General features: G+C 38.6%; 1 protein-coding gene and 1 pseudogene across 2 annotated transcripts in view; one reads left to right on the forward strand and one right to left on the reverse strand.

Moving 5' to 3' along the window:
• Nucleotides 1-14285, forward strand: part of TBX15 (T-box transcription factor 15) — a 176784-nt gene extending 162499 nt beyond the window's left edge. The window contains exon 9 of one of the 2 annotated variants that reach the window (XM_034990183.1): nucleotides 13228-14285. Coding sequence is in view for 1 of the 2 variants with exons in the window: in XM_034990185.1 (XP_034846076.1) it covers nucleotides 13228-13265 (38 nt within the window). In the remaining variant the exon portion in view is untranslated. The remainder of the gene's footprint in view (nucleotides 1-13227) is intronic. The other variant, XM_034990185.1, reaches the window with a different exon arrangement.
• On the reverse strand, nucleotides 9962-11338 carry LOC118000463 (annotated as a pseudogene).
• Nucleotides 14286-19363: the final 5078 nt, after the last annotated feature.

A 19363-nucleotide genomic window follows, 5' to 3' on the forward strand; every position in this document is an offset into this window, starting at 1 on the left:
TTTCTTGCCAGAGACAAATATTTCACAAGTAGTGTCTCCTTTGTGAAGGGCTCCACTGAGGAAAACACTCTTATCTAGCTTAGCACTCCAATTAAGAACTTTTCTTTTTCTTTGCATGTGTGTAAGTTCCTAACTGTATAAATGGATTTTACGCTAAAGCCAAAATATAAAACATTTGGTTGCATGGTGTAGTTTGTGGGCAAAATGGCCCACAGGAACACTCACTGGTAATGACAAAAATGATATCTTGTGGCCATGGCTGACAAGGAGAAAAGAGATGGAAGCAGTTTTTTGTAGCAGAGAGTATGTGGTGGCATAATTAGTTCTGGCAGGGAAAAGAGAGACATGGCAAAGGAATTAAGTATTACAATATCCACATTTAAAAAAATTATAGTCTATGAGCTATACATCTTAAGTCATAATTAATTCAAGTAAGGATTATTTACTTGGAATGTTTTTTAGGTATCTAGGAGTGATCTTGAGCAATATTTGGTACAACCAAATTACAGAACCTTGGAAATATTCAGACATCACTCCATGCTTCTTGAAACTCATTAATTTATTTTTGGTCCAAGTGTGGTTTTAAAAATGCATCTCCACAGACTCCACACCATCTCCTCTATCTCTGTCCTCCTCTTGATACTGCCTTATGTAAGAACTAATTAAAGTTTTAACACAGCAGAGCAGCATGCATGGGGAGACCATTCATCAAAATGCAAAAATAACATAGTCCCTAAAAATGTACATTTCTTTCAATTACTAGTTCCTAACTACACTTTATTTTAGGACCCATTACTGTTCTTTGGTTACTATATCTTACTTTCTGTAATTCTCTCTTTGAACTGCAGTAGGATAAGTGTGGGTCCTGGAAAAATGGTGACGTCAATGATTTGACTTCTACTTCCCTGGAAGCCTCTCCCATATTTTTTTTTGTAGAGTCTTTCCATTTCTATTTGCACCCAACCTCTACGAAAGTTTCTTCTCAGGAAAAAAATCTGTCACCAATCATTCACACCTTGATGCAAATTTAGACCAGTATGTTACCTTTCCCTGGGGCATATGCACTTTAAGATTTTCTTCTAAATATATAACAACATTTTGCCTGTTTCTAGAGGAATTTAAGCTGTATTCCATCAAGCAGTGGGATTGGTATTTTATTAGGTAAGAGCCTTCCTTGATGTCCCTGATATTCTACCAGGCAGCTCTTATGTATAAGGCTGCTTCTTCCCATAAACTATACTTCAGTTCCCAACTTGGATACAGATTAAAGGCCTGAACTCTCCCTGACCAAGGTGCAGTGGTGCAGCCACTGTGAAAAACAGTATGCAGTTTTCTCCAAAAATTAAAAATAGAACTATCCTATGATCCAGTAATCACACTACTGGGTATTTACCCCCAAAATACAAAAACACTAATTCAAAGGGATACTTGCAACCCTGTTTATTGTAGCTTTATTTACAATAGCCAAATTATGGAAGCAGCCCAAGTGTCCTCTGATAGATGAATGGATAAAGAAGAAGTGGTATATATACATAATGGAAAATTGTTCAGCCAGAAAAAAGAATGGAATTTTGCCATTTACGAGGATGTGGATGGATCTAGAGAGTATTATGCTAAGTGAAATAAGTCAGAGAAAGACAAATACCATATGATTTCACTTATATGTGGAATTTAAGAAACAAAACTAATAAGCAAAGGAAAAAAAAGAGACAAACCAAGAAACAGACTCTTAACTATAGAGAACAAATTGATAGTTACCCTAGGGGATGTAAATAGAGAGATGGGTCAAATAAGGGAGAAGAAGGAAAAAAAAAGACTGTGGATTCCATTTTGGGAATACTTTTTCGCTATCTTTCAGATTGCTCATCCTGGAAAAAGTCAGGTGTCATGTTATGAGGCACCCTTGTGAAGAAACCTTAATATAAAGATCATGTAAGAAGTGGGTTGGGACTGGAGAGAAGACTGAGGAGTTGGACCACTAATTGTTTTTCTGTTTAAATAATAACAAACTCCCCAAACCATGAGGCCAGGTCTTCCTGAGGTCAGGTGGACAGCCTTGTTATTCTCACTGAGTTAGCAGACATTTGGCCTAGTAGAATTCTTGGTGTGAGGGATTGAGAACTGCCAACAATCATATGAATGAGTTTGGAAGTGGATCCCCTACAGCCAAGCCTTCAGATGAGACCACAGCCCTGGCCTGTGACTGCAACTTCATGAGAAAGTTTGAGCCAGATGTACACATCTAAGACAGGCCTAGGTTTATGACCCAATGAACCTGTGAAATAATGAATGTTTGTTTTTTTTAGCTTCTAATTTTTAGAGTAATTTGCTGCACAGTACTAGAATATGAATACAGGGTACAAGAGAGTTGAATTCCCAATAGTGTCCTAAAAGGTGGATTTACATTCTCTTCTTTATACTTTCTGTAAAGTCAAGATTTACTCATGACCTTGTCTGATAATTCAGCAAATTGGCTTGCTGTGGTTCATTACCAATTCTTCCCTCTTCCTTCCTATTCCTTCCTTGAGCTAGTCATACCCTAACATAACATGTTTTTTGTTAGAAACCCACCTTCTTTCCCTCCCCCCGCTTGTTTTTATTCAGAGTAAAGGAGGGATAAAATAATTTGAGTTAAAGTGAGACATTAATGCCCCTGAAAATAGATGTACTTGGGAGTGATGTGATGGAATGTCCAGGAGAATGCGCTAGAGCCCTTGGAGTCTGGGACAAAATGTGGCTGATGATCACCCAAGATGGCATGCAGAAGTTAGGGGGTAGGGGTGAGGAACCCAGGTGACAGGTGTTGTTTTTATGGCTGGTTTTGTTGACAATCTGGGAAGGATCTGTTCTGCTGGGTTTTGGGGGATCGGTGGGGGGACAAGATTGAGGTTTGTTCTTAGAATATAGAATCTTTATGATTAGGAGTAAAAGCTGAGTTGAGACTGGTTCTATTTCCAGCATCACCTCTGTTCCTCTTTTCTTGGGTCAAGGGCAGGAGTGGTTGTTAAGTGAACAACATTTGTGTTTCCACTGAACAAATTTTGAAGGAGAGGAAATTGCCTACTCAGGCAACACACCCTGAGTTCCTTTGCAAGCTTCAGAACATATGTCTTAAGAAAAATACTTTCATTTGAAGCTACTGAAAAGTAAAAGAGAGATTCAACAATAGTTGACAATGACATTCAAAAGACAGTTACAAGGCAGAGACTCAGAAGGGCAGAGTTTACCAGTGACATTGATACTCCCTGGAGGAAAGTAAACCTCTAATCCACGACCTTACCACAGAGAGGCTCCTATTAAGGGATTACAACAAGGATCAATGAGAGGGAAATCAATAAAAGTAAAAAGGTGAACCACTGATCAGGTATTTCTAACTGGGCTTGAGTTCTCAGGACACGGCATACAGAAGTAATCTCCTTAAGAAGGTGGCTTTTTTTACTTTCTCTGAATGCAGGTTTGGTTGGAACACTTTTGACTATATCATAGGATAGTGATGTTGCAGGGCTGGCTGTATGGGGTCAATTTCTTCCCCCATCTTTTGCTGCACAGTATCTTGCCTTTTACATTCAGTTGCTAATCAGATTCTGTCTGATTGAAAGACTCTTTCCTATTGGCAAGAGCAGGCAAGTGATCTGTCTTGGCACACAAGATAGTTTCTGAATTTGACTCCCCCAATAGATATGCTTCCTTTCTATCACCCAACCTATAATGACAATCTTTCAGAACACAGTAAGATGGGAGAGTGAAGCCAGAATAAAAGAGAGTAAGAAGCCAAGAAAAAGGACGCAAGACATGACAACAGTAGCAGAAGATTGCATTTTCTTCTGCTTTTCTCCTCTCTTTCCGTCTAGGGTAACTTTTGCCTTTAGATTTCCCTCTGAATTCACAGCATAATAAAAGACACTTATTCTAAGTCCCATGAGTTCTTTCCTATTTCAATTCCTAGCAAATAGGTACTTGATAAAAAGTTGATATAAAAAGCAGATTGTGACTGGAAAGAAGACTGAAGAGTTGGACCAGCAATTGTTTTTTGTTTGTTTGTTTGAATAACAACAAAATCACCAAATCATGAGGCCAGGTCTTCCAGAGGACAGATGGAGAGCTATAGCATTTGCTGGATCCTGTCCTGCACAGGAGTTCTTACTGAGTTAGCAGATACTGGGCTTACCAGAATCCTTACTGAGACTGGCAGTAGGTATGGATTAAGACATGGAGCTTATGCTCTACGGCCACCTGTATCTCAGCTAGGGAAAACTAGAGGGACATAAGGAGTACATGTGAAAGATTATTTCTGTGTAGAAGAGCATTTTCATATTTGGAGTAAAGCAGAATGATTAGATCATTTACTTAAATTTCTTTTGATTTAAGGTTGACAAAAGTGATGAGGTCCTGAGTAGGCTGTTAGTGCTTAAGAAAGTAATCAAGCAAACAAATAAATGTACAAACTAACAAAGCAAATGGAGTAGTATTGTGGCATGGAAAACAGCTTTCATAATGGTGAGAGGCCTATCTGCTAGATCAGCATTGTACAACAGAAGTATATTCTGAGGCACAAATGTATTTTGAAATTTCTAGCAACTCCATTAAAAAATAGATGAACAGGGTGCCTGGGTGGCTCAGTCGTTAAGCGTCTGCCTTCGGCTCAGGTCATGATCCCAGGGTCCTGGGATCAAGCCCCACATCAGGCTCCCTGCTCAGTGGGGGGCCTGCTCCTCCCTCTCCCACTCCCCCTGCTTGTGTTCCCTCTCTCACTGTGTCTCTCTATCAAATAAATAAATAAAATCTTTTAAAAAAATAGATGAACAAGTTAATTTTAATAATTTATTTTATTTAAACTAACAATAAAAATATAAAATTTCAGCATGTTATCAAAGCCAAAAATTGAGATATTTTATATTCTTTTTACACTAAGTCTTTGAAACTCTGTGTGTATTTTACACTATGGTACATCTCAGTTCAGACTAGTCACATTCCAAGTGCTTAATACAACATATAGCTAGTGGCTACCATATTGGGCAGTAAGATTCTACATCATCTTGGCCACTCACTTTCTCCTTGGCTAAGCCATTTTCTCTTATATGGCTCATTTTTTCATATCCATAAAAAAGAGGACTAGTCTACAGCACTCATTTTCAATGTTTAGCCCAGTCTCTCTTACAGTTAGTTGGCCATTTGACTAGTATAGTCTATGGATTGTGAGAAGTGATGCTTGTCACTTCAGGGCTGACATGGTGAGTACCTGGTATGTTTGTCTATACTGTTTCCTTACATCTAAACATTAAACCATGTGTGGGCCACAAAAGGGAGACAACTTGGATCCCTGAGCTATGCTTAAAAGAGAGCCACCCAACCTGCATTGAGTAAGAAATAAGCCGTATTTGTGGTAAGCCACTGGGAGTTGGGGGTTTGTTACAGTTGCTGGTGTATAACCCTGATGGATACAGTGGCCCATGACTGGTAAGCTTGTTCCTTTCTAAGGGAGATGTTGTGTTTGGGTGACGACCTGAGAATGACCACAGATGCCAGGGCTATTTATTTCCGCCACATTGAATTTTTTTTTTTTTAGTTTTTGATATAATGTTTAATGATTTATTAGTTGAGTATATCACCCAGTGCTCAGCATATCATGTGCTATCTTTATCACCCAGTTACCCCATCCCCCCCCCCCCCCCCCCCCTTATTGCAAAACTCAGTTTCCCGGAGTCAAGAGTTTCATATGGTTTGTCTCCTCTGATTTCTTCCCATTCAGGTTTCCTCCCCTCTGCACTATTCCTTATGTTCCACATATGAGTGAAACCATATGATAATTGTATTTCTCTTATTGACTTATTTCACTTAGCATAATCCCCTCCAGTTCCATCCATGTCGATGTGAATGGTGGGTATTCATCCTTTCTGATGGCTGAATAATATTCCATTGTATATATGGACCACATCTTCTTTATCCATTCATCTGCTGAAGGACATCTCAGGTCTTTCCACAATTTGGCTATTGTGGACATTGCTGCCATGAACATTGGGGCGCATGTGCTCCTTCTTTTCACTACATCTCTGTCTTTGGGGTAAATACCCAGTAGTGCAATTGCTGGGTAATAGGGTAGCTCTATTTTTAACATCCTGAGGAACTTCCATACTATTTTCCAGAGTGGCTGTACCAGCTTGCATTCCCACCAACAGTGTAAGAGGGTTCCCCTTTCTCCATATCCTCACCAACATTTGTTTTTCCCTGTTTTGTTAATTTTAGCCATTCTGACTGGTGTAAGGTGGTATCTCGTGGTTTTGATTTGGATTTCCCTGATGGCAAGTGATGTGGAGCATTTTTTCATGTGTCTCTTGGCCATTTGTATGTCTTCTTTGGAGAAGTGTCTGTTCATGTCTTCTGCTCATTTCCTGACTGGATTATTTGTTTTTGCGTGTTGAGTTTGGTAAGTTCTTTATAGATCTTATATACCAGCCCTTTATCTGTAATGTCATTTGCAAATATCTTCTCCCATTTGGTATTTTGAATGAATCCTGACCAATACCCAGAGCTGAAGTTTTCTATATTGCTGAGCATGCTTCCTAGTCTTTCTTAATGAAGAGGAGAGCTGTGTTCAGAGGCAGACAATCCCTGAGCCAGAATCCATATTCAGGGGAGACTCATATCAACAAAGAAAATGTGGTTTTTTTATTGGACCATATTAAGGGAATTTTTTAAAGAAAGCACAAATTACACCTTACATTTTTATTGTTCAAAGTGTATTCTTATCTACCATCTGAAGTGACTTTCACCAGTATCTGTGAGATAAATAGGACAGGTACGATCAGTTTTAACAGATGGAGGCATTGAAGCTTGAAGAAGCCAAGTGACTTTTTCAAGATCATACTGGGGTTGGGATAGCTGAAATTAGAATTCTGTCTGAAGTGCTACTGTGCCCCTTATCTTCAAGCAGTGTTTTATTTTGCTAATTTGAGATTTTTCAGCAGTATATATAAAATTATGTACCAACAATACCATTTAAGCTTCAAATACAAGTTATTTGTATGTTAACTTATATCCTATATCTACTAATGAAAGCTTACACCTTATTTACCCAGTAAATTAGTTTTCCACAGAACTTTCATATTTGTTGTCTTGTTTAATCCCTATAAAAACTCTGCAAGGAAGGCAGCAAAGGTACCATACCCACTTTATAACTGAGGAAACTGAGGCCAGAGAAGTTAAGGACAAGGTGGGCAGACCCAGGACTGAAATCCATGTCTTTTAATTCTAAACCTAAAGCATTTTCCCTTCTGACATGCCGCTTTAAGAAATATGAGAACATCTGCTCTACAAAGTAATAAAATACCTAATGAAATGAAATTAACTCCCTCAGCAAACTTTTTAAACTATCTCCTAAATCCCTGGTATGTTCCAGGCCTTCTTTGATCCCAAGTGCCTGCTATTGCTGAGTGTGGCCTGTCTTGTACCATTTGCCAGTTTCTGGCAGATTGATTCTGTTTTAGATGGTGCTGGCTTTCCTTGAGGAGGTAATGCAAAGCCCATTTAGCCCCACACATCTTCCCTCAAAGTATTGAAACCTGCATCTCCTCATGAGGATGCAGAAGGACCTATGCTTTCATTTGGGAAAGAACAGGAGACATGCTTAGGGAACACTTTCATTAAGAGCCCTTCTTCAAGTTGTGGGCAGTGGGTAGGAGCTACCTTTGTGATTATAAGCCCCCCCGGTTGCCCACATAGGGATGATAGCACATATATTCCCCAAGAATGTTGCAGCCAGGTGACTATGGGCTTCCTTCAGATTGTACCTGTCTCCAGAGATAGATGTAGTACTGCTCTAAGACTGTTCCTTCATCTTAAAATTTGCCTATCTTACTTCATATTCCAAAATGACTGAATAAACAAGGTTCAGTCACTCATGAAATACTAAATATATGCCATGCTGTGCTAACATATATAGGTATGCAAATAAGCTAGTATTTATGGGATTTTTGGTGGGAACTTTCTAGAAACACTTGTAGTAACACATTCACCACAGGAAATACTCCAATATCAGGAATATGACATTTGAATTATTCATTCATTCAATGATTATTTTAATGTGTGCTGACCATGTGGCAAGTATTTAGCTGACCACTGGGCACAGAGTTGGGAACAAATGTAGAGGTGCTTTCTGAAGTGTGGTTCATATTTTGGGAGTAGCACGCCTTTTTGCAATTTATGAATCATATAATATAAGAAGTTATCCATATTGTCTTGTTGCAGGGCAGTTCTGCATATAAGGGTGTGAATTAGTGGCTCAAAAACCTGTTTTGCCTTCACATTGTTTCTCAGAACACAATAAATGTTTGCTGATTGACTGACCAAAGCCTCATAATAAGTCATGTGAAGCCACCCTAGTGTCATATTTTTTGTTTCATTTCTAGACAGTACTAGATAAGTAAAGATGGGGAGAATAAGTTTAGAACAATTGAGACAATAAGGCATGGTTGTAAAGGATACCTCAAGTGAGTAGAGTCTTATCCAACTTTGTCCCCTTTTCCTATATCAACTGGATAATTTTCTTATCCTTCTCAAAGACCCAGATTTCCGAGATGATGAGGTTGAATGTGGGTCTGCTCTTCATACTCTTGTTGGTTATGTTCTGCAGGGAAGGGGGCAGTCACTTGCCAGCAGCAATTTTTCATCATTTCCTCCCGGTGTGCAGTTCCAAGGCCTGTAGAAAGCTGTGCGTGACCCAGGCCTTGCTGTAAGTCAGCTAATGATCGCCCAATCCACTGGAGAAAATTGATTGTGTCAAAGCTCATGAAGAGCTGCAGGCTGATCAATGTCTCAGTGAAGTCAAGTTTCACACAGAACTGCCCAAAGCTGGAATTAAATGTCAGGTGCAATTTAGCACTGATGCCCTAGTGGTGTCTTTGGAGAGGGAGCCTCGCAGCTCATTCTGCACGTCAGATTAACTCCCCCATGGCGGGCTGCCCTGGCTAAGTGATCAGGGTCTGGCAGCTTGCCACACCGCAAGTTTCTCTGTAAGATCTGCAAAAGTGGGAACTTGGTACTCAGGCTGCTCTGTAGCCGTGCATCCTGTCAAGGCTAGAAGGGAAATGTCTTGGGGAAGAAAGGAGAGAGGTGTTGGGTGTCAGGCCTTATTTAAATAAGGCCATGGCATTAAGTGGGGAACCATGAATGGGAACTTTCTGGAAAGCATTCTGTCAGAAAGAAGTCTAAAAGGGGAGGTGGAGGAGGGCTGCTTTGTGCCATGTTGTGACTAGGCTTCAGGACCTTTGTGAGTTAGTTCAGCTTAGCTTCTTGCACTAATGCCCTGCTAATGTTCTTCACATGCCTTCCAATCAAGGGGAAAAGCTAGTTTGATGTACAAAAGCCATATCTCCCCTATATCTTTGCTTTCTTTTTGCTTTTTCCTCCCTCCTCCATATATCAAATCCTACCATTCTTCAATGCCCAGATCAAATGCCCATTTCTTCATAAATCTTCCATTGGTTCCTCCAGCTTTAAGGATTTTCTCATCTTCTGAAATCCTACAGAACCTAACTCTATCATCTTTTATGCCATTTTAAGTTTCCATTTTGCATTTTGGTTATTTTTGTTTTTTTCTTCTTTATTAGGTTATAGATGATTTGAGGACAAGATCTAGGTCTGATTTATTTCACTGTACCCAAATTTCTACACAGTATTTTCATTACTTCTAAAATGTATATCATACTCTCTTATAATGGATTTATGATATTGACTTTCTAAATATTTCTTTTATAATTCGTTAGTAGGGGCTATCAGTTAGTTTAGGCTGTTATAGTACCACAGATAGGGTGGCTTATAAACAACAGAACTTCATTTTTCATTGCACTGGAGGCTGGAAATCCAAGATCATGATGCCAGTATGGTCAGGTTCTGGTCAGAGTCTTCTTCAGGATTGCAGATGGCTGACTTCTTGTTGTATCCTCACATGGTGGAAAGAGTGAGCTAGCTCTCTGGCCTCTTCTTATAAGGGCACTAATCTCACTCATGAAGGCTCTACCCTCAGACCTAATCACCTCCTGAAGGTTCCACCTCCAAACATCATAACACCAGAATTAGGATTTCAATATGCAAGTTTAGGGGAAATACATTTGGTATGCTGTAGAACCAAAGTCCTGAGTTGCCCAGTTGGGAACTTCTGTCCTGTAATTCTGATTAAGTTTCTTCTCCATATTCATGGCCAATATCTGATTTGTAAATGAGAGACTTTGTTCTTTTTGATTACTTGTGGATGAGGTGAGACTGCCCATCACCATATGGCTTATTTTAGAATCAATCTTGTATTTCTAATAAATTCAGAATACACCTTTCAGCTTCTTCTAGGGTCATGTTCAGTTTCTGTGCCAGCATATTTAATACTGATACACTGCTAGATGCAACCAAAGCTCTCAAATATGAAAAGAGCAGCATTTTCAAGGAAATCCTCAAGCCCAGCCACCAAGAAGTCCATAAGCACCTACTCACATCTCCTCATTCAACAAACTGAAATAGTCTTTATATGTGAAAAACTCTTACTGAACAACTTTGAAGGGTTTTTAGCACCTGCTTGCATTTTCCAACATGTTTGTTATGACTGATGTAGCCAAATAGTGGAGAATGTGGGCACACATGGTCTGAATTATTTCAAGATATTGTGGCTGATAAAAGAAGAGACTAATAATATTATTAACTGCTTTGGGGCTAATTGAAGAACACAGAGACCAGTGAATGAGCCATGTTCACTGATGATGAGACAAGAGTAAAAGAATGACAGAATCTATGTTTCCTCTTCATCATGTGAGGCCTTCTATGGCTGCATTAGGATTTCGGAGGACTCTTTTCCTCAGAGTAAACTCAAAACAGTTCTATCCATTACTGAAACAAACTCTAAAAAAAAGGTAAAGATATCCTGCTGTTCCTGAATAATTACTACATTCATATTGGAATTTTGCATACCTGAGAGCCTGTCTAAAATATTGTTACTTAAAATCCTGTTCATCAGCTAGGTTGTCAAACAGCATCTGTCTGTCTCTGGTTGACTGCATTTACCTTGTTGTTTTTTTTGATCTTCAAACATCTTTATAATAGTTCCATTTCTGCTTGAAGTTGTTTCAGTTGTGCAACAATTGTGGGTTTTTTTTTTTCTATCAAAGCATAAAGTTATCAAAATAAAGGTTTTGTGAACTCCACAGCAGAGTTTACCACATTAGCATCACTAAAAATATCTGATTTCCCTTATAATACTTATTTTTCATTATATATTTTCCTTGTTAAAAGGAAACAGAAAATTTAGATTCCCATCCAAATGATGTATGATGTGAGAAGTCAGGTCCTACTCCACCATCTTGCTTAAAAAAAAAAAAAAAAGATCTGCTTCATTTTTATGTTTAGTACTTCATACAACCCCTTCCTCAAAAGTGGTGTTCAATCAGTGTTCAATTGATGCTTGAATGTTGAGTGGTTATAAATTCTCAAAGTTCTCTTTCTAATATGTGAAATCAGTAGGGCTGAATTGAGTCTAGATTGCCCAAACATGTAGTTGAAGGCAGAGGAAAGGCACCTCCTCACACCCTACACAAGCACCTCATTTGTTAGTATCTATCAAAGCAAGAAAGAAGTCCCCACTGGGGGAATGAGCAGTTACAGTAGCACAGATTATGTTTATACTTATTCAAACTTTGTTTAGCAGTTCACCTACCAACAGCATGAACAATTCAAGACAAGTTGATTTTGCTTCCATTAATCAGTATCAACTATAAACTATTTGATCTTAGGAAAAGAGAATGTCTAACTTGTATGGAGGAGCCCAGTGAAGGATTTTCATTGCACACAATAGCAATAAACATTTATTTTGCACTTACTATTTCCAGGGATAGGTCTAAGTATCTACATACGTTACCTTATTTAATCCTTTACTCTGACACCGAGAGGTAGGTCCTATTAACTAATCCAATCTTCCAGCTAAAAAAAACCAGTTTAGAAAGATTATGTTACTTGTCTGGAATCAGCAAGTAGGTCTGGAAAGGGGATACAAAGATCTCTAACCCCAAAGCTGGATCTCTTGTAAAAGAAACTCAGTGTATACTTTCTAAGCTTAAAATTAAGACTCTTTACATTTACACATTGTTTAGCAGTTTACAAAGTGATTTCATACAATTCTTACTTGGTCCTTCTAGCAACCATTTTAGAGAGTTAGCCAACTCTTAAGGATCAATCAGTCATTCAGGAATTAAGACCTAGAGATACTGAGACCTGTTCAGGTAGCATAGCTGGGAAGCAGCAGACCCGAACTCAAACTCTGAACTTCTAACTCCAACTCTGGGGCTCATTTTATTATCCCATAGCTGTTCATGGGCTTTAGAACATGCACCTAACTTGGAATTGATTTTAGAGTCTGAAGCATAGTCTTCAATTAATGTTAAGGGAACAAAAGATTCTTCTGTGGGAAGCACTGCTATTCTTCATAATGTCAGTGAATCCGGTACTAATCAAAATGAACAATCTTGGTTTAGTAAAATTGGAGGTGTGACTCTAAAGCCAAGAGGTTGGCTTTGCACATTTGTATGTATGTATGACTTACAAAAAGAGGTTTACAAAATGCCTTGGGAAACAGCAGGTTTTGGGGGTTGATCAAGGCTTCTGGCTGAGAAGTCAATATGTCCCAAGGTAGTTATTCAAAGTGGACCATACTCTTTCAGGAGTGACCTTATGTATTTTTTTTAAAAGATTTTATTTATTTATTTGACAGAGAGAAGGAGGGAGAGAGAGAGCACAAACAGGGGGAGCAGCAGAGGCAGAGGGAGAAGCAGGCTCCCCGCTGAGCGGGGAGCCCCATGAGGGGCTTGAACCCAGGGTCCCCCTGGGATCATGACCTGAGAGGAAGGCAGACCTTTTACCAACTGAGCCCCCCAGGCCCCCCAGGAGTGACCTTATGTATTCATCAAGTAATCTATCCCATTATTGGACAGACACAGTATATTTTTACTTGAAAGCTATCTGAGATGTGAAAGAAAGATTTCAAAGAGTAGAATAAAGCAGAAGACAGACTTTGCCCTTGAGTAGTTTACAAGGTGGGAAAAAAAGACCGGGAAAGACAAGAGTACAAAATTTGATCATTCCACTCGGATTCTCTAGGATAGTCCTTTTGCTCATTCTCTCCCATGATCCTGTATCATGGGTTCTGATCATTGGCCACTGAAGTACTAAACTTCTGTTCCTTGCTTGCTGTTTCAGGTTTGGGATTATGGTGGACAGGTGTGGAGAGATTTTAGCTCTGGGAAGGAGCTCTCTGCACTGGATCCTAATCACCATGAACAATTGCCGTGAATGAACACTTTCTTCTTTTCCTGCTGGCACCTGTGGGAGAGCCTGCTTCCTGAAGCCCACCTATGCTGGACCACACGCTGGCAAAGAACCTACATGAACTCATTGTAAAAAAATGCAGTTGTTACTTCTTTAGTTTAAGATTTTTATTGCTTAGAAGTTTTCATTGTGAATAAATTATGATATGAAATTATGATATATGTACCATTTAGAGAATAATGCTAAAACAAACATCTTGCAATCACCTTTCAATTTAGAAACGAGAACATTATCAGTGACTAAAAAGCCTTTTCTGTGCCCCTTCCTGATCACACTCCAGAAATAGTCACTATCTTGAATTTTGTGTCAATATTCTTGCTTTTACATGATTTTATCACCTATATATGAATTGTATGAGACAGATTCTTTAGTTTTGCCTGTTTTGAAGTTTTATATGAACTGTATCCTATTGTGTGTATTCCTTGTTACTTGCTTCTCTCTCTGAAACTTGCTTTTGAGATTTATCCATGTTAATGCTGTGGATAATTTATTTCAGCTATTATATAGAGCTCCATCTTATGAACATACTGCAATTTATTTATCCATTCTATTATTTATAGATATTTGTTTTTTTCCTTTTTGTTACTATAAGCAATGTTTTGGACATTTGTACATGTCTCTTCATAAACACATGTATGAAAATTTCTCTCTAGGGTGTGTACATAGATAAGACTTGAATTTCTAGTCAAAGTATAAGCATGTTTAAATTCACTAGGTAATGTCAAACTTTTTCAAAATGATTTTAACAATTTATACTCCCTCTGCTAATAAGTAAGAAAAGCTTTTATTCTTGCTGCCTCTTGGTGCTTTTGACTTTTCAAATTTTTGTTAATCTATAAACAAAATTTGATATCACTGTGGTGTTTTAATTTACATCTTTTTCTGATGGTTAATGAGGTTGAATATCTTTTCATACATTTTTTAAAAGATTTTTAAAAATTTATTTATTTGACAGAGAGAAAGAGCACAAGTAGGCAGAGCCACAGGCAGAGGAGAGGAAGAAGCAGGCTTCCCGTGGAGCAGGGAGCCCAATGCAGGCCTGATCCCAGGACCCTGAGATCATGACCTGAGCCGAAGGCAGATGCTTAACTGAGCCACCCAGGTGTCCCTCTTTTCATACATTTAAGGACAATTTGTGTTTTCTAATCTGTGAAATTCTGGTCCATGTTCTTTTACTCATTTTTTGATGGGTTGATCATCTTTTTCTTTTAGTTCCTCAAATATTCTGATTACTAATATTTCATCCACTTTATGTGCTGCAAATATTGTTTTCCAGCAAAAAGATACTAGTTTTCAGCTGAACTATCTCCCAACACCTAAACCACTCACTATCGTTTTCTTACCTTTATATGCTGTGACTGCAACTTGCTTTTTCCGATCTACCACCTGAAGTACATGGCCATGCTATTCAGTAGGGACCTTCCAATTCCCTTTTTTATTGCACGGGTTCTGGCACTTCAGAAATGGTGTGAGCTACCAACAGAACCTGGATCCTGGATAGGTTTGTATTCAGAGTCTACCATTAATTACTTGTTCTTGGACGTCGGGCAAGTCCTTATTTTGTACCTAATGTGCCAATAAATCTACTTTAAAGGGATATTGTGTCCTAGTGCTATATTTTGTAGTTGGTGAAACTGATAGGTGCTCAAACAAAATTTGGTGTTTAGATTTACCTCAAATTCATTTGCACAGGCAAATGTGATACCTACAAGTAAATGGAAGAATCCTTAACTGCTTAGTGTATTTGGCTGATGAAAATAGTAACCTCTATGACACTTTTGTAATTGAGGATTTTCAGGCCCACTGGAATAAAATTCATGAATGAGGTACCATGAGGAATCCCAAATGAATAGGGCATAGTCATCTCCATTAAGGTATGAATATTTTAAACAGGATATTTGGAGAAATAGAAGGTTAATTTTTAGATATGTAAGCCTTTTATCATCCTCTGCGTAATTGGATTCAGAAAATTGCTTTGAAGCAGAGGCTCTGGGTTGAAGAAGTCACTGAAATTGCTCCTCTTAATTACAAAACTTTATTGCTGATATGTGCCTGTTACTTTTTTTCTTATATTATTTCCTGTGTAGCAAATGTTACCCTCCCCACACCGAAGACAGAGCTCTGGGAGAGGGTGGCTTTGAGAGTCATCCTCCACTTCTCGTTTTCTTTATCCTCGCATATCTGGACTCTGACCAAATCCTCTCTGCTCTCCTTTCACCATTCCTCAATTAGTTCCCTCCACTGTATGCCTGCTGCCCCTGCTTTAGTCCTGCCTTTCTCAGCTCACTGGAAAACTGGAATAGAATCCTAACAGGTCTCCCTTCCTCCATCATCACGCCCCCTCCAATTCATCCTTTATCTTGCTGCCAGAGAATGTTTTAAAATTGGAATCTCATTATATGACCTACTTGTTTAAAGCTTTTTATGGCTCCTGTGGCCCCTAGAAAAAGGCCTTGTGTTCTTAGTATGGCACATGAGACCAGCCCTCCCTTGTTTCTTCCTCACGTTCCATGCCAAACCCGTCTACTGATGGTCTCTGGGGCTGCCATATGGTTTCATGCCCTGTTCTTTGGTTTATGCTGTCCTCACCACCTTGTGTGCTATTTACCACCTTGCTTGCCTAGTAGATGCCTGCTTATTCAACACTTAGCCCAAGTGCCAACTCTTCTTTGAAACTGCTCCTGGATCCTCTAGATCACATTGGCAATTCCTAATTGGTCCATTTCCCCGTGTATTTATTTATTTATTTTTAATTTATTTTTTAAAAGATTTTATTTATTTATTTGAGACACAGAGAGAATGAGTGGTGGGGAGGGGCAGAGGGAGAGAGAGAGAGAAGCAGACTCCCTGCTGAGCAGGAAGCCCGACGCAGGGCTTGATCCCAGCACCCAGAGATCATGACCTGAGCCGAAAGCAGACACTTAACAGACTGAGCCACCCAGGCACCCCCCCATGTAGATATTTTTATTCAAACCAGTCTTACTTGAGTAAATTTTGTCTCCCCCTCACTAGGCTCTGAGCTTCTTAAGTGGGGAAGTCTTACTTTCTCATTAGTTTGTGTATCCTTGTCCTTAGTGTGGTACCCAGAACATGGGAAATGCTCAACATATATTTGTTGGTGGACTGGGTGGATGGGATGAATGTAGGTTTGAAAGGGAAAGTGGTTTTTGAGTTGATCTTTAAGGATACATAGTATTTCAATGGCTAGAGGGATTTCAAATGGAGTGTGGAAATCCCCAGCAGCAATGCAATTCAGCGTCCATGTGAGTTATGTAGTAAACCTATAAAGAGAAATAAGAGCTGTGAATTTAGGTTAGGTGCTGGAGGACTGTAAATGACAAGTTTGTAAGTTTGAACTTTATTTGGGAAGGAAAAGCCTTTACAAAAGATTTTTGAGGGGAAAACAACATGATCCAAATTTTACACTCTCAAAAGAGTTATCTGGAGCTTTGTATAAATTGACGTAGACAGGTAAGAGAGAGGAGGCAGGGAGATAAGTAATGGTGCTGTTGCTAGAGCCCAACCAAGAGGTAACGAGGTACAAACTTTGTGTCTTTATATCTGATACAGGGCTTAGCAGAGCTCCTTGCTCATGGAAAGTGCCAATAAAATGTTTTGACCAAATAAAAGAATGAAAAATGAATCAAAGCAATGTGACAGAGTTGATGTTTAGATGTGAGGCAGTCCAATAATGGCCTGTTTTCATTCACATTGCTAAAGAGAGAGACTGGCTGAGGGACCAAAGGGTTTCCTGTGGCACAGATAGATTAGAAAATCCTGCCTTCCTTGTTGTTAAGTTTGTCTGACTCCATGAAAATACATCAGCATCTCCTATTTCCAACCAGTTAATCCACTACAAAGATGCACTGGGCCGAGCTGGAGGAGGGCACCAACTTTGTTTTATGACTAGTCAAGTCAGAACCAATCATAGCCAGCATTTATTGAGCACTTAATATGCCAGGAATAGTTTTGTGAATTTTAATGTTTTGTCTCTTTTAATCCTCACTACAATACTCTGAGGATTATACAATTACTTTCCTCATTTAACAAATGAAGAAACCAAGACACATAAAGGTCATTTTGCCTAAGGTTACAGACTTGAGATTTGTATTAGGTAGTCTAACTTCAGTCCAACTCTTAACTTTAATGCTAAAAGAGAGTTGGTGAAATTGTGGTTGAAGCCTTCATAGCTTGATACTAAGAAGCTTTGGAAATATTAACCATTTCCCTTTTGTACTTATTCTCTAGCCCAGCCAGTCACCCTATCATTTCCTGTTCTTTTCTACCTCTGGACTTTCCTGAATTTTGTTTTGATGGATTATGAGTTCTCTGCTGTTTCCTTCTGGTTATTTCATGCTTGAGTTCTCCAAGAAGCCTCTTCAGACTAACACCTCACCATTCTGGTCCTTAACTCGTTCTTTCCATGAGGTTCATAGAAAGCAGGGTGGTATGAGCACTAAAGTAACTTGATTTTAGTGCCAGACAGAGCTATGTTTAGATCACACTTGCCATTTATTAACTGTGTGACAATAAGCAAAATATTTAACCTCTACACATCAGTTTCATAACTTTAAAGTGGAAATAATACTCACCTTGAAGTTTTTTTGTGTGTGAATTTAAACGAGATGATATATATTTAGTGCCCAGTACAGAGTGGGAGCTAACCCCCATGGCTCATATACTCACTTCGTTGGTTCAAAAAGTGTTTCTTGTGGACCTACTATGTGAGAATAATACTAGGCATAAAATGGGGATAATATTGGTCACAGGAGGGCTATGTCTTTCACAGATTGGGGTAACTCCTTCCTAGATACTGCTTAGATAAAGCTGTAAAGAATTTTCTTTCTTGAACCTCTTTTCTGATTTCACGAAGGGAAAAAAAAGACCAGGTATTTTGTTGAAGAGAGGTTTTTGTTTGTTTTAATCAAATGAAACACCAAATACAAAAAATAGCAGTCCCTTTCCCCATTCTTATGTCTTAATTCCAATCACTTTCAGTTCTTTTAGTTGTTTGTATTGTTACCTACCTCTATATTTGAAAATAACATCTGTACACTGCTATTTCTTAGTTTATTCATATTTTACATTACCTATTGATTCCCTCTGATAAATGAGACTGAAGTCTCTTTCACACACCTCCTCTATTTTCTTCCCTCCCATTCTTCCATCATAGTGATGTTGTAATTTTTGGTTAAATCAGTATTTGGAATTATTTTATTGTGACAATATAAGTATTATTTACTGTAGAGCCAGGTGGTATACTGAATTATATTTTCTTTTTATACAAATGTTTGATTTACTGGAGTTAACTGGTGCTTTATGAAAAATAAACTTTTAATTTTGGAATAATTTTAGATTTCCAGAAAAGTTGCAAAGATAGTAAAGACTGTTTCTATACACCTTTCAACTAGTTTCCACTAATATCTTACACTATCACGGTATACCGTCCATACTAAAAAACCAACATTGGTACATTGCTAATAACCCCAAACTTTGTTAGGGTTTCAATCATTTTTCCACTAGCATCTTTTTTCAGTTCCAGAATTCCACCTGAGGTGTCACATTGCATTTGGTTGTCCTGTCTCTTGAGTCCCATCTGGTCTGTTACAGTTTCTCAGTCTTTCTTTGCTTTTCATGACCTTGACAGTTTTGAGGAGTATTGGGCAGATGTTTTGTAAAATGTTCTCCAATAAGGGTTTGTTTAAATTTTAAAGATTGGGATTATGGGTTTTCGGGAAGAACAGACTCAGAGAGAGAGAGAGTGCCCTTTTCATCACATTAGTGGATATATAACATAATCATGAATTATCACTGGTCGTGCTAACCTTAATTGCTGGCCAAGGAAGTATTTACTAGTATTTTCCAGTGTGAAGTTACTATCCTTGTTCTATATAATCCACTTTTTGGAGGTAAATCACAAGGTCTGGCTCACACTCACAGAAAGGCATAACTAGGCCTCATCTCCTGGAAGGGAGAGACAGATCTACGTAAGTTTTTTTTTTTTTTC

The sequence above is a fragment of the Mirounga leonina genome, unplaced genomic scaffold, assembly GCF_011800145.1.
Source record: "Mirounga leonina isolate KUSES-001 unplaced genomic scaffold, KU_Mleo_1.0 Mir_507, whole genome shotgun sequence".
NCBI lineage: Eukaryota > Metazoa > Chordata > Mammalia > Carnivora > Phocidae > Mirounga > Mirounga leonina.